Source organism: Rhyacophila brunnea, unplaced genomic scaffold (genome assembly GCF_057557595.1).
Source record: "Rhyacophila brunnea isolate RB1 unplaced genomic scaffold, BYU_Rbru_1.0 scaffold_15, whole genome shotgun sequence".
Taxonomy (NCBI): Eukaryota; Metazoa; Arthropoda; class Insecta; order Trichoptera; family Rhyacophilidae; genus Rhyacophila; species Rhyacophila brunnea.
Window position 1 is genome coordinate 38,676,567 of NW_028232806.1, and position 15,760 is coordinate 38,692,326.

The 15,760-nt window shown below is 34.1% G+C and overlaps 2 protein-coding genes across 3 annotated transcripts; one reads left to right on the top strand and one right to left on the bottom strand.

Moving 5' to 3' along the window:
* Window positions 1-350: 350 nt before the first annotated feature.
* LOC147075300 (uncharacterized) lies at window positions 351-5,804 on the bottom strand. Of its 2 annotated transcripts, none has more exons than XM_085942970.1 (2): window positions 5,663-5,804; window positions 351-4,101 (listed from the first exon to the last, which is right to left on the bottom strand). In XM_085942970.1, exon 2 carries the CDS (start codon window positions 4,030-4,032, stop codon window positions 2,449-2,451), a length of 1,584 nt encoding a protein of 527 aa, XP_085799096.1. In that variant the 5' UTR covers window positions 4,033-4,101; window positions 5,663-5,804; the 3' UTR covers window positions 351-2,448. The 2 variants fall into 2 exon arrangements, with proteins under 2 accessions (XP_085799096.1, XP_085799097.1); XM_085942971.1 differs by lacking the exon at window positions 5,663-5,804 and adding an exon at window positions 4,960-5,096.
* A 480-nt stretch (window positions 5,805-6,284) lies between these two features.
* Ho (Heme oxygenase) lies at window positions 6,285-15,416 on the top strand. Its single transcript, XM_085942746.1, has 3 exons — window positions 6,285-6,484; window positions 12,476-12,608; window positions 14,676-15,416. The coding sequence occupies exons 1-3, from the start codon at window positions 6,385-6,387 to the stop codon at window positions 15,202-15,204; spliced, it is 762 nt and encodes a 253-aa protein (XP_085798872.1). The 5' UTR covers window positions 6,285-6,384; the 3' UTR covers window positions 15,205-15,416.
* The last annotated feature ends 344 nt before the right edge of the window (window positions 15,417-15,760 follow it).

A 15,760-nucleotide genomic window follows, 5' to 3' on the forward strand; every position in this document is an offset into this window, starting at 1 on the left:
CAAACATCTTCTATTCCCTGTCAAAGGTCGGCCAACATCAGGACGATCTTTATCGAAGCTGCACTCGTATCAATCACGGAAGGTGACATAAATAGTACTACACAATCTGCAGTTTATGAAGTTGTCATTTATATAATGGCTTTCCTCCAAAGAATAACAGTTACAGACACAACGTAAAAGAATGCAAATAACTCTAAAACCTCTCCAATTTGAGATACGCAGATAACATAATATTGCTTATTTTAAAATCACCCTAAGAGATTTAATATTTGAACAAATTAAAATTTCAAAACAAACAATAAATAAATTTAACATAAATTTTTAAATACAAAATACTTATTTTTGGTAAAACAGTGAATAATTCGACCAGTTTTGAGAACACTGATCATGGTAATTTTTCAAATTTTGATTACATAGTAATTTTAAATTACCATTTTAGTTTATTTAAATTGTTCTTGCCTAAAATTTTATATTCAAAATCGATATCAAGTCAGTTAAGGCTCAATTGAACTACGTTATACATTCATAGACCAAGAAACACACCCAACAATCAGTATGTGAGTATGTAATGAATCCCTTTAAATATAAACAATAAAAATTTAATCAGCCGAAAATATAGATCCATATTCCGTTGGAAAAGAATTGAATCCCATCCCCATGAGTCGATTGCATACATGCCAATTTGCCAATTTTTGAAACATTTGAAAGGCAGTTATTTTAGCTTTGCGTTGACCTATAAATTAAAAAAAACCATTTTGTCACCATTCAGGCAAAAGTTACCATCAGCAGAAACATAGTTTTTATTCAGTTAATATTAGTTCAGTTTTTCGAAGATTCAAAGTGCATTGGTCAGGGTCAGGGTCAGGTTCATCATTTTTTCAAGATATTACTTATTGTAAAATCACCCGAAGAGATGGCTACCATGCTTCAACGGGAGGAATAGAAATGTGAATCGATGGATCTAAAGATAAACATATCTAAGATGAGATGGCAATCACATCTACTGTTGAAAGACAGAGAGGTAGTCAGTTAATATGTACATCTCGACTTAAACATCTCTGATAAAGATCTGTTAACAATAGGAAAATAGCATTGGCAAAAAATGTTACGCAGTAACTGCAAAAGCGATATTACCAAAGTAACAAAATTATACCTAGTATGTTCTCTCGTCTTCCAGAATTAAGGAAACCGAATGACAGTTGCTAGTTGCATTCAAAATATAGTGCATTACTGAGTTTTGTGGATGGCCAAACAGGCGAAAGAATCAATCATCAGCAAACTCTAGATTCACCGACCCCCCTCTCCAATTTTTCGATTATATAGCCCGCAGGGTGGATTTTAACCTGGAAAAACTCCGTGGTATCTGGCCAGGCCGAAAGTTGGAGAAAATGAAAAACCACAGGTTTGCATAGTTAGAAGTGGAGTCAAGCCGTGGAAAAAGCTGCCCAATGACCAAATTATCCGGGTCCTGACAAAAAATATGTAATTCAAAATTGCCATTTCTGTTGAATGTTTGTCCATGTAGTTGTACGTTACTACTGAAACAATATATTGGATAAATACGTGACACTTCTGAGATAGTGGGAAGCAGCGTTGCCAACTTAACGTTTTTCTTGCCAGATCTAGCATTTTTCGGTAGGCATCTAGCTTATAGTGTTTTTATTAGTGTTTTTTGATGCCTTCAACAGCTTTAAATGTGCTGAAAATAAACTAGATGTTTCGTTTATTTATTCAGATATTTGTTAGATTTATTTTTATTTTTTGTCAATTTTGAAATGAGTTTTTGAGAAAATGAGTTGATTTATTTGCATTTATTTTTCGATAGGCAAAAAAGGGTATTAATATTTTATTTTCACAAAATTTAGCATTTTTTCCTGCCAAATAGCTTGTTTTTGTACCCTGTCTGGGATGTTTTTGTCAACGACAGTTGGCAACACTGGTGGAAACTGATTCTTGAATAATTTTTCAGTAACATAAATATAATATAATGTAATTTCTAACTGCCATTTCTGCTGATAATGAATTTTGTATGAATGAAGACAATATTATAATATTCAGTCTACGCAATAAATAATTAATTTAGTTAATTAAACACCAATGATTGCAAGATTTGTTTAAAAGTTAAAATACAATATTATCATAATAAATCTTATTACAGGATAAATATAACTATTTGAGACTGAAAACGAGAAATACCAAAATATCTTGGAAATATCACATATTTTTATGCCATAAATCTAACTAACAATAAAAAAAATAAAAACATACATACTTAAATAATCTGCAAAAAGAAAGTAAGAAGAACCTATCAATATTGCACAATCAACAGCATAATAAAAAAAAAAACCCCTACAAAAATAACAGTGAATTCTGTGACACGACAAATAGGTGGCTGGTGGCTACATTGTTTTGTTTATTATGTCATCAGCCATCACTAATATTGCAGTTTTAGTTGGTCACAGTCGGTTTCAGTGGCCATATTTTATCTTTTCGGTACAGCGTATACAATTTACTATTGTACAAATCTTCGGCGAACCTAATCATGGCGCCTTCGAATTGATGAGGCCGAGTTTCAAAATCCGCAAAGTCCATATCTACATTTTTAAACGGTCTGTTGAAAGCATTTTCTCGGCAATCTAAATACTTATGAATCGCGACTATCTCCTGTGACATCTTTTCGGTTTTTCTCACTGCATTTTTACCGGGTGCCAGCTCGAATGTCGTTGATATTTCGATATCGTCCACGGTCATGGAACCAATGTTATAAATATACGAAGGCCTTTCACTAGTGGTCGATTTGTCATAATGAGTCTTTCTTATGACGTCTGGGTAATCGGGTTTAACTTTCGGGTCGTTTCTTTGATTCTTGCAAAAATGAAGAGTCGGCAGTTGCAGTTTTACAGTTTTTTTTCCGGATTCGTAACGTAATAAAAGAACCTTTAAACTGTGGTGATACCGTGGTACGATAAATTCGTCCCACGCAAGATTAACAATGTGACTCGTTCTGTCGTTAGTTCTCACGTCTTTGCCTTCGACTCTTTTGTTTCTATTCAAGTTCCTGAAGGAGCAATCGAGCTCGGCCAGATCACGCATGAGGTGATACGAACCTTCGGAAGAAAACGGGAAATTAAACGGCAATATGTGCACGGTGAATCCTGTCAATTCGGTCGGTAATATTTGTATTCGTTCCAACGTATTGACGGGTAACGAATTATCATAGACGTGATATTCGGTGACGCCCATCAATTTATGGAATGCCAAAAATTCAACTATCTCTTTTTTAGTTAGCACCGGTAACATGTTGGGCATTACGCAGACTGTTATTTTTGAATTATTCTCAAACGAGACACGGTTGGCGCTGTTGTCAGGCAAGTTTCTGTCTCTGTCTAATTCCACCATTTTAATTATCGGCGAATACATCGGATTCATGTCTGAATTGGGATAAAAACTGACGGCGTATGGAGTACCCATAGCCCTTGTCAACTTGCAGTGGAATATAAATAAAACAAAATCTTTACTACTCTCTTTGACACTCGCCTTCGTTTCCAGTCTCGAATAACTAAACTTTCCAATTATCGGCTTACTGTCTTCTTCGAACAAAAAATGGCAACGGAAATTCTGCTTAGCGTGCTTCGAGCCGATAACAATTGTGTTGGATACGCCAAAATATTGACTTTGCACCGTCAACCCTGAATGGGGGTTATTAGTTCTCCAAAACGATGAATATGCATAGTGGTTATCGTCAATTCTTTGAAAATGCGGAGGAATATACAACGCCTGTGATCTTATATTCTCCAGTTTTTCAGTTAAATAGCTCGAGTTCATTCCGAACGTACACATATCTGCTTGATTCGGAACTCCTGGTTTACCGAAGAAATTCAGCACTTCCAGAACATATCGTAAACGATAATATTCATGACGGTAAACTAATAGTGTCACCACGCTGACCAAGCATACTATTACTAGAATAAGTTGGTAGTATTTCTTCATTTTCGGTTTGTTTCTTCTGTTACTCTTAGCATATTCTGACATAAGGACTTTTAAATGTTGCCGCGAAGAGATGTTATATTATGTTACAGAGATGCATGTTTTAGACGACATCTGAAATAAAAAAAAATGCACTGTTTATAGAAGACAAATTGGACTGTGTACGAGAATAAATTTTAAAAAAATATTTGTACCACTTTTTGTCTTGGGAAGTAACCGTTTAAATGTTAGTTATGGAAATAGTCCCGTCATATGCAATAACTTACATGTCAGCGATCTAATTTATATACTGGTAACCCCCCGTTTATCGCGACCCCGGCGAGTGCGGATTCGTTATATCGCGATCTTTTTTTAAAACTGGAAATTGTGGAAAGGGGTATTATCCACCAAATTTAATTTTTATTCTGGATGAGACGGGACTCTATTGAAAATGAATGCACGTACATTTATTTTCCCTTCTTCTTCTCTCAACTCATTGAAGAAACCGGTGGAGGTGATAGAGATGTCATGCGGGTTTGGTGGAAACAATTTAGTATTATGAAAGCTATCAGAAACATCGACGAAGAGTGGAATGAAGTCACACAGTCGTGTATGAAGGGTGTTTGGAAAATGAAAAAGTGACATTATTGAAATTCACTGCAATTATGAAAATGATATTCAAAATATCATCGAAGAGATTAGTTTTATAGCCATATCCGGAGGCATTGAAGGTTTTCATGTAGATTGTAGATGATATTCAGACTTTGTTAAAATCACACGGCGAACCCTTAACTAATTAAGATCTGCAGGAAATGGACTGCAATACGTGTCTAGAAAATGATGTCTCCGAACCTGTTCCCGTGCGAGAGTTAAGTGTTAAAACAATATTGAAAAGGCCCTTTCTATTCACAATCAATACATGAGTTGTTAGAAGAGAACGACGAAAATTACCAGCAAGTGAGTAAGCTGTAAAACGTGACTGTAATGCATTACCTGACAGTATGTAATTGCAAATTTTGCACAATAAACGTAGAGAGGCCAAACAAGGGTATCCCCCATTTATCGCGAAATTTCGCTTATCGCGGCCATGTCCAGAACGTATCCCCGCGATGAACGGGGGGGTTAGGTACCTGTATTGAATAAAAATGTTGGTAACAAACTGCTTTACACGAGGCAAAAAACCTTTTGTAATTTGTTTTAATAAATAACTACTTCTAATAAAATTAAAATATTTTAATTAAATATAACAAGCAAATCCCGATGGAATAATAATGTTCAGTGATTAAATTAGGTAGGTACCAACATTCTGTTCTTTCAAATAAATATGAAAATAATTTTGGCCCAATTTGCAAAAGAATTTGGAGGTAAATAAAGATGCACGAAAATAATATATTCATTTAAAAATGTACTTCCCTAGGAATTTAGCGAATTAAATTATTTGTAGGTTATCGACAAAACCCGATTGAATTATTATTCTAGTTACAAATTTGCATCACTGTTTCCATAAACATTCTTATTAATAGTTCAAAAGCAAGTAAATCAAGGCAAACATTGTTATAATCAACTTTTCTTTAGTTTTTTTATGAATATCTTGTTAGTGAAAGGTATCTAAGGAACAAAATATATGCACTCCGTTTTAGATACAAGATAGACAATCGATCAATGTCTTGTACGTTATATAAAAGTATTTACTTACATTAATTATTTCTCAATATTATAATTTCCGTTTCATAATTCGCTTAATATTTAGCAAAATATTTTAAAGTATAGTCGTAACCATAAAAACTTTAACAGCCCATGTAGATTCTGCAAGGTTTTGACAGTTCGTTTTACTTTTTAATTATTTCGGTGGCTATTGGCTATGTCATAAAATCACCAATAGGACGGAAGAAATTTTACCTATTTAAAAAATATGTTATTTTTACAAAATGTTCAATTTTATATTTACAAGATATTTTATACATGGTTTATTAGTATCTTATTTTTTTATCGTGAAATTAGTTGATTTCGCACAGTAATGTGTAATTTATTTGCACGGTGACAGTCATTATTTTGTGAAGCGTCTAGGTAGGTAGTTACAAAAAGCGATATGATAACATTTTCAATATTTGCAGGAAACATGTTTTTATGTTTTAAGGTAAAATTTGTTATTTTAAGTTAAGATTATTTATTCCATCCTATTGTATGTATTAGAACAAAATAACAATGTGTACTTTACTATATTATAGCTTTTTCGAAACGTATTGTAATATTGATTGTAATGTTTTGTTTATGCCTACACGTAGTAACGGTCAGATTTAATTCTATGGTCTATAAATAGTGACAGTTGCATTGTTGATGGACGCGGATGCAGTTTTTCCACTGCGCATTTTCTCAATTTCCTTCTTCCCTTAAAGTGAGCACACTAATTCCCTGAAAATGTCGTGCAGGAGTGACCTATTTACCACAGAAATGCGGAAAGCGACCAGGAAAATACATTCGCTTTCCGATACTCTCGTCAATTCTAAACTACTGATCGGTTAGTAACAAGTTTTCCATGATAATATTTTTTTAAATAACTTTTCACCCATAGTGTACTCTTTCCATATTGGAAGTTCCATCACAAACAATTTAAAGACTTTTAACAATACTGTCACTCAGTAAATTAGGTATTTTAAATGTCTTTTTTGTATCAACAAATTAACAGCATCTTTAACTTTATTGTAAGTGATCTAATGATGAAAATGCAACAAAAAATTGTATTAACGATGCGGTACTCTCCGACATATGCCGCCCTTAATCCCCTATAGAGATTAAACATAATGTAGGATAATATCATATAATGTAGGTATCAAAGAGATTGGACTCCTCCCACAGAGGTAGCACACAAATGTCAGTGTGTACTCGTTTTGTGAGAGAAAGTTCTATTTTTCTGAAATTAGGTACACTTTGCTGCAAATGGGCCATACTCGGACATAAAAACGCCCCACTGAGTATTTTTTTTTATCAACACAAGCTTACAACTAATTTATGATAAACGTATTTGCATTATAAAAAGTTCCCGCAATAAAAACTTTATTAGGATTCAGGGTAAGAAAGAATATTGAAAATGGAAGTAAGTATTTTATTTTTAATAACACAAAAAACACAATTTTTTGAAAAATTTGAAAAAAACACAAATCAGTTAATAGCTTCGATTAAGGTTCGTTTTTGACATATTGTGTATAAAATTACATGTTTATATAAACCTAATAGACACAAAATATAGGTAGGTATGTTGAAAATTTGTTATATAGTTAATTACAATATTTTATCTATTTAACATAATATTATCAGAGAAGCCCTGCATATATAATATGGATTCATACAAAAAAATCGATTATTTAAAACGAAAGTGTTTTATTTGAAATATAATGTATGAAAGTCAGCGTTGAGAAAATAATATTTTGAAAAACTATTGATTCCTAAGTATAATTAATCTATTAAAATATTGTGTAATATGATATCTTATTTCTAAATATTTTTTTGCAACTAGTTTCATTAAATTTGTGACGTGGTTTGTTAATGGCGAAGTATCATACATGTGATTATCTAATTCTCTAAAAATACAGTTGCTATTAACAAAATAGTTTATAAGTTTATTATTTAAATATTCTAAATTAAATTTTGGATGCATACAAATGCCTCCGCTTTGGTGCAGGGCAAAATATATTTAACTCTGAAAACTATTATAAATTTATCTAAATTATGAATGTCATTGACTAGTAAGTACTAATATTTTTTACTTTGAAAAACAAATCTTATATTTTGGGATCACAATAATATTACGAGTGCGGCCCTGGCACATGACATTGGAGAGTAAACATTTTTACGTTTCACATATTTGTTATTGTAACAGATGTTTTAGGAAAAACTATCAATGTATAATTAATAATATGCATATATTGTTCCGAAATGCTGTTACTCCTTTGTATTCTTCCATTAAAAACACTTTTTTACCCGAATAACATCTGAAATCTTTGTAAAATACAATAAAAATATCCGCCATGTTTTTTTACAATACAAAAGCAAACGATAGTGAAGTAGCAACTTACAGTAATGCCAACAGACTTATTTTTCTGTTTCTTATTGCTTCGTACATGTTCGTACGAAAATGACGATATGTTCACTCTCCACAGTCTAATCTCTTTGGTAGGTATCGAATTTATAACATTTTAGTGATTCTATACATCTACGACATTATCGTTTATTTAAGTTTTTTAAACTTTTAATCGGTTCCCAATTGGTTTGCGATTGGGAAGTGTATCGCAGGATTTCATTCCGATTCCTTTATAAATTTGTTTTAATAGTATAGTTACATATGGGTGGGAGTCATGGACGCTAAATGTGAAAGCAGCTGAAATGGTGGATTGCTTTGAGAGAAAGATCCTTAGGCGGATATACGGACCCATGAATGATGGTGGGGAGCACCGGCGGCTCCTCTAACACCATGCATGTGCGCTGCACTGCCTTTTCCTAAACATCACTCAATGTGCAACAATGCTATTCATAAGTCATCACTCGTTTATCGCAATTTAATCCATGTAAATTTATACCAAAAGCATATACTCAGTAAACAGTCACCGAATTCGTGCGCTCGTCGGAACGCACAAATATGGATCTTAGTTTGCCGTTCATATTACATTGGGTAATAACAGTTCAAGCCGACACGTTGACCATTAGGGACGCAGCTCAAAAGTTACGCGGAAAAATGTAGTAACTGAGATTTAGCAGGATTGATAAAAAAATTGATTTTTTTTATTTAAATCTCATATAAATTCATTGAAAATAGGCTGATATTGAATAAAAATTGATTATCAACATAAATATTTTGGGTCGATCCTTTATTCCTTCTATATTTGCAAATATTTGAATATCTCTATATATATAAAAATCTCATGTCACGATGTTTGTGGTCGAACTCCTCCGAAATGGCTCAACCGATTTTTATGAATTTTTTTATGTATATTTGTTAGGTATGAGAGTAGGTCAACAAGTATATTTCGTACCGCTAGGTGATTAGGGTATCTCTATCCAGAAAAATTTTCTTTTATTTTTTTGACAATTTTTTTTTGTATTTTTTTTATTATTTGGCATAAAAAAATACCTATAACCTCAAATTTTCACTTTCCTACCCCCATCCTCCCATTTTTTAATCGCGATTTTATTATTTTTGTATGAACAAATTTAACCGTCGTTCGTATTTCAAACAGAACGAAATTATTTATGTTGTTGAATGACAGATGGCACTACGTCCGAGAAGAATTCAAGAGAAGCGTCGCGTCATTTTGACATTTCATTCGGCAAATCACAACGCAGTGCATGCAAAATTTTGTACGATTTATTTTAATTTATCTATTTTTATGTGCGTGTATTACAGTGCACAATGCCAGCAAGACGCAAGGGGGGCCATTTGGGTCGTCGAACAAATAAAGCAACAAACATGCGAAATAGTAGAGTAGAAAGAACAGACGAACAAATCCAACAAGATAACAAAAACGTGCGTGTAAGCATGTCGCAATTGCGTGCATCTCAATCACAAGAGGCACGAGCTGGACGAAATCAACAACGACAATTGGAACGCAGCCAAGCGCGCCGGTTCGTAGTTAACACACGCAGAGCAAATGACCGACAACGCCAACAAGTACATCGAACATTTACATCCGCTTTGTTCCTTCGTCTCGCATTCGAGTACGAGCCAGATATTGAATATTCCGCTCATCCGAAAGTGCTGATTGGTGCTATGGACAAAGAATGTCCTCATTGTCATGCGCTCAAATTCAAACATGAGTCAGCCGGGATGTGTTGCGCATCAGGAAAAGTGCAACTACCAGAAATTGAGATACCACCAGAACCATTGAACAGCTTACTCATTGGCACGGTTTCGGATTCAAACCTGTTCCTGAAGTCCATTCGCATATTCAATTCATGCTTCCAAATGACTTCGTCCGGAGCAACAGAAATAGTTCACAATACTGCGGCAAATGGTCAACAATTCCATTCTACGTTCAAAATCAAAGGTCAAGTATACCACAAAGTAGGCTCATTGCTGCTAATGCCAAACGAACCACATAAATTTTTACAAATCTACTTCATGGGCGCGGCAGTGAGGACATCAATCATGTGGATGCACGTTGCGGCTTCAATAGCCTCAATTCGCCTAATGCCAGGCGCATCGTCGGTGAACTGGACGCCCTGTTGAATGAGCACAATGAGTTATTGAAATTCTTCAAAGCACACATGCACGAATTGCAGTGACAATCACGCTATTGTCATCAATCCTAATAAAACACCAGCTGGAGAGCACGTACGTCGATTCAATGCTACTGTTGTTGACGACATTGCTGGAATCATGGTTGGCGACCGCACATCGACGCGAGAAATCGTGATTCGAAGAAGAAACAATAATCTGGAGTTCATCGCTGACACACACCGTTCATACGACGCTCTCCAATATCCGCTAATTTTCTGGAAGGGACAAGACGGATATTGCATAAACATTAAACATCGATGTCCTGTCACAGGTAATTCATTCATTATGAACATCATTACTCATTTTGAATTGAGAAAATGAATGGTTGATGTTTTTTTGTTTTTATCGGCGGTCATCGTCTACAGTGCTCTATTCCTCTTTCTGTCATAGATCCCATCCCCACACACTTACGATACATTCGTTACTTTTTATTTAACAACCAAAATATTCACTAGAAATAATTTATATGGCAGAACAACGTTTGCCTGGTCAGCTAGTAATTTATAAAAAATTTAAATCTCAGTTACCATGTTCTTTCTCATAGTGAGTGAATATGTATAACATGATGTCATATTTTTAACAATGCAGGCATTTTTCTGGAGTTTTATTGCTTTTTGTAGACAAAGAAACTGACGATTTGTCGAGAGTCGAAAAATACGTACCTACCTATTCAAAACAATCGATAGTTTTGTTTTTTTAATATTTTCTTCAAATATTATTTCTTACATACAATTCAGTATGATTTCTGCGGTCGTCGTTATAGTCGGCTTTTTTAGGTGTTTTGTCACGTTATTTCGATAGTTTTGTTCATAAAAATAAATTCATTACAATATATATACTTATTGTTTAATCAGGGAAGTGTATGTGTTTTAAAATGATAAATTTTGAATAAAAGATTTAAAATACTTAATACTTATAATTATAGTTCAATCAGTGAAGTGTATGTGTTTTAAAATGATGTCGGTAAACGTAGACTTTATCAATAATAATAATAAGAGTCAGAATAAAAAAAGGATGGTCCGATGACATCTGTGGAAATTGAAAAGTGTTTTTCAACCATTAAAAGAATTAAATCGTCTTTCAGAAATACTTACCATGAATCAGGACTGACTTAACATGTCTACCTGTGTTAAGCATTGAGAAAAAACTTTTACAAACAGTTCAAGACTTTAATGAGAAGTGATTGAGGTGTTCGCTAAACAGAAACAACGCTGAATTGATATGCTTTTTAAATAAGGTAAGAAAATTTTGAGTGCACCCCCAATGAAAGCAATTTTGGAAACCACCGGCCGCCACCGGTGGGGAGTGGAGAATTAGGTACAACACGGAACTATACCGCTTATACCAAGATTCAAAACTCTCCAACTTCATAAAACTCCAGAGGCTAAACTGGGCAGGCCATGTCCAGCGCATGCCTGAGTCACGGATACCGAAGAAGATCCACGAAGGAAACCCAGGGGGGAAAGGCCAGTGGGAAAGCCACGCACATGATGGAGTGACAACATTACAAAAGATGCCAACCAGCTGCTAAAAATCATGAACTGGAAAAGACGTGCGGAGGACCATTCCGGCTGGAGGACGGCGGTGGAGGAGGCCAGGGCTCGACTTGAGCTGTAGCGCCATCGAAGAAGAAGAAGTATATAATTAAAAAGATTAAATTCTATGATGAAGTGTGAAATTTGGTCACTGCTGCTAATGGAGATGCCTGTATAGATAAACGTACTTAGCACACTGTCAATTTTGACTATCGTGAAATAAGCTACACAATGACCATATCGAACCTCATTGTCTGCACACCGCCTTACCCGCAATAGCCTTACCATAAACGTAAAATTCATTCTTCAACAACATAAACTATAAGCCTAAATCGTCTCCTATTGTCAATGAAATTATACAACTATATTTTTCGGATAATTATTATCGTTATTGTAAAATAATATTCTACCAACTAAACTAATGTATTTGATCCACTGCAAAGACACGCGGATGGCTAACAACCATTCCTCATAAAAAAACATCTGTCAATATAACTTCAACCCTGTGTATGTCCATATTCTCAGCTTTAGGCGAACATCATAATTGACTTTACTAAATTCTATCACAATTTATATAAAAATTACCTTACTGCGAGGAACTGGAATTAGAAAATAAAATACATATTGTAGGACATAGTATTTGAAAAATACTCACTATCATTAATATTTTATTAAATGCCAATATATTTTCTCCTTTCTTCAGCATTATCTGATGAGTCGGTCTGGGCAGATGCTATACTGGTCTTCTATGAAATATTTAAGCGGTTGGAAGACATCAAAGCAGAGCTTCAGATGCCAGAAATGGAAAAACTTTATGTTGATAAAATATTGTTGAGGTAATAATATCGTCGGTCCCTATTAAAAAAGTCGGTTCTGAAATTTTTTCATTTTCAGATTATTACGTAAAAGTTATTTAAACACTTTAAACATTTCTACCACAATCACAGTTTTTTTTGTTTGTTTGAAAAATTTCGAGATATTCAAGTTAAAAATGACGGATCTACCAACGGTCGGTTCTTACCAACCGACATTGTTGGCTGAGCGTGGGTGAGCAAGATGCGTCGGATCTCACAGTTGCTGCTATGTTCACCGGACAGACGGATGTTTTTATAAACGTTTAGAAAAGTTTCTATAACCCGTATTTTTATTCATTATGGCAAGCAATAGGTCACAAAGGATATTTGATGAAACATCTTTGATTGCTCGTACTGAAAAATAGCATTTTGCAGATCCGACTTTTTTAATAGGCACCGACGATATATTCCACAAATATTCAGATATTACAATAATACGTAATTGAGCCTTTCTCTGAAAAAAAAATCTTATCGTGATAATACTAGTTTTCGGTAAATCCGTTCAAATGACATGCCATACATTTATCTACATACCACTCAAAAATCATTATTTAATCTTGACAACAGATGATACGAAGTATTAGAATAATGATGCGCCAGTGGCGATTGGTGGAGAGAGATTGTTAAGATCCGATATAAATAGTGCACACTAAACTTTGTAAGACAAACATATTTGTTTTCATTGAACTAAGACCGTATTGTGTAGATGGTGTTTGTTAGTTTTTTAAATTCAATTAAACCCTGCCTAATCCAAGTCATAGTAGATAATCGTAAAAAAATATTCATTTATCTATAAAATATCTAAAATTATGCTACTAAACCATACATAATTTTAGATGTTGTCATATTATTTTATAACATGACACACGATTTTTGAGGATGGCAACTAAACAAAACATCGACAGGATCACGCCGGATAGTTTGTACGCAGTTCGCCAAACTATTTCCGGCGCTAACAAAAAAAGCGGCTTGAGAACGAAAAAGCGAAGCGGACTCTCTCTCAGTTTTTAGCCTTCAAGCGAAGGTTCATGGCCTTGATGTCCTGATGTTTTGGAGACGTTGATGAAGGCCCACTGAAAGACGTCCCCAACAGGCCAAGAGATCGAAGGTACCCCCATGTACCCGGCACGTTCAAGGACCGCGATGGAAACTGAAGAGCGTATTTTTTATATTTGGTATTGATTTTTGTTCTTTTATGTTACGGTCCACCGAAATAGCCTTTAATTCGAACTAGCTTTTTTATTTTAATTCTAACCTTGTCTGAACATTATATTATGTTAGGCGCTCGTAAGTCATCTGATAAATAATTATACAACTTTATACAATGTCGCCCGCAAGCTAAACTCATTTATTAATTATACATTTGTTGAAATTTCTCTACTTGCTTTTTATTTAATTATCCTTATCACTATTGTCTCTATGCATCATCATAGAGTGGCGCTCAAACCGAGATTTTATTATTACTTCCATATTTATTATGCCTTTTCATTAATTTAGGAACATCACACGAATGAGCGAAGTAACCGGACAGGTAACTGAGGTCTATAGAGGTAAAAGTCAATCTACCCACGACCCTGCTTCCTATTTCCCCGAGTCTCATGCTATCCCCATCCAAACCCCCTGTCAAAATCATAATATGGCAATGTTTTGTAGATAGAAGAATATTTTTTATTGATTTTGGTTTGGTAAAGGCATGACTTAGAGAAATTTAAAAAACTAACCATCACCATCTATAATATTATTATGTATTCATAATTCAACAAAAACAAATAAGTATGACTGAAATAGTGTGCATTTTATGTTGATCGCCCATGGCATTACTAAACTATTATGGTTTGGTTAGGCAGGGTCTAATTAAATTTTAAAAACTAATCAGCACCGTTTAGTATGCACAATTTATGACGTACAGTACGCATTATATGGTTTTTAAAGCTACTTTTCTGGAAAGAAGCTCAATTACCTTATTAACATCGAAATGGGTATGATTATTACTTTTAAATGTGTAATAATAGAATACTTTTATAGATTTGTTTCCTTTTTTTTATCCAGGACCAATGCATTCGTTACCGATCTAGACCGTTATTTTGGAATGGGATGGCAGGACACCTACATAAAACGAACAGAAGTCATCGAATACTTAGATCATTTACAAGAATTGAAAGAAGAAAGACCACTTCTTCTCTTGGCGTACGTTTACCATTTGACAATGGGTCTTTTAAGCGGAGGACAGATCATACAAACCAAGAGACGTTTCAGAGAAATCACCATGACTTCGCTGTTCATGCATCCGTCCAACAGTCTGGCTCTGCACGAGAATTACTGCGACGCCGTTACAGATTTCTCTGGATCTAACATTGACGAATTGAAGAAATCCATAAAATCCGCAATGAATAAGATCGCTTCCAATTGGACCCAAGAACAGCGGTGCGCGTTGATCAACGAGAGTCAAATGGTTTTTACGTATAATAATTCAATTATTAAAACAGTCAAAGGTACCGGAAGAGCCGTCATGTGGACGGTCTTCTATTTTCTCATAGCCGTTAAAGTGGTCCTCATCACCTATTACTTTTGCTTCTAAATTAATCTCAATTATAATGTTGAACGGAGGAATGTTGAATATTTTTTTAGAACCATGGAAAGAATAGTATGTTTAATTATTTATATTGCCATTTTCAGAAGTTGGTATAGATGATGAATGAAATACTTGGGTTATTAGAAAGTAAAAAAGAAATTATTACTTATATTGTAGATATTCAGAGTCAAAAGAAATTTATTGTATTTATTATTCAGATAAAAGATATAGATAATTTAAAAATAATATATTTATGATATATATCGTAGCCTTGGTGGTGAACTTATTCCACAATAAAACAATAGTTTCATTCAATAAAATGACATTTAAAATATCAATATGGTGTAGAGATCTAAGTGATACTGTCATAATATTTATTTGTTGAAGAATTATATTATTAATTTATCCTCCATTTGCTACATGCGTAAACCATGACGAGCCGTAATGTAATGTGTTCCATTATCTCAAAAAGTAAATCGACAACACTCATGTTTTTTTACATTTCTCTCTGCAAATCATCCTCGAGGAATCTAGTGGTTTCAAAATGTTTGTTAAAAAGATT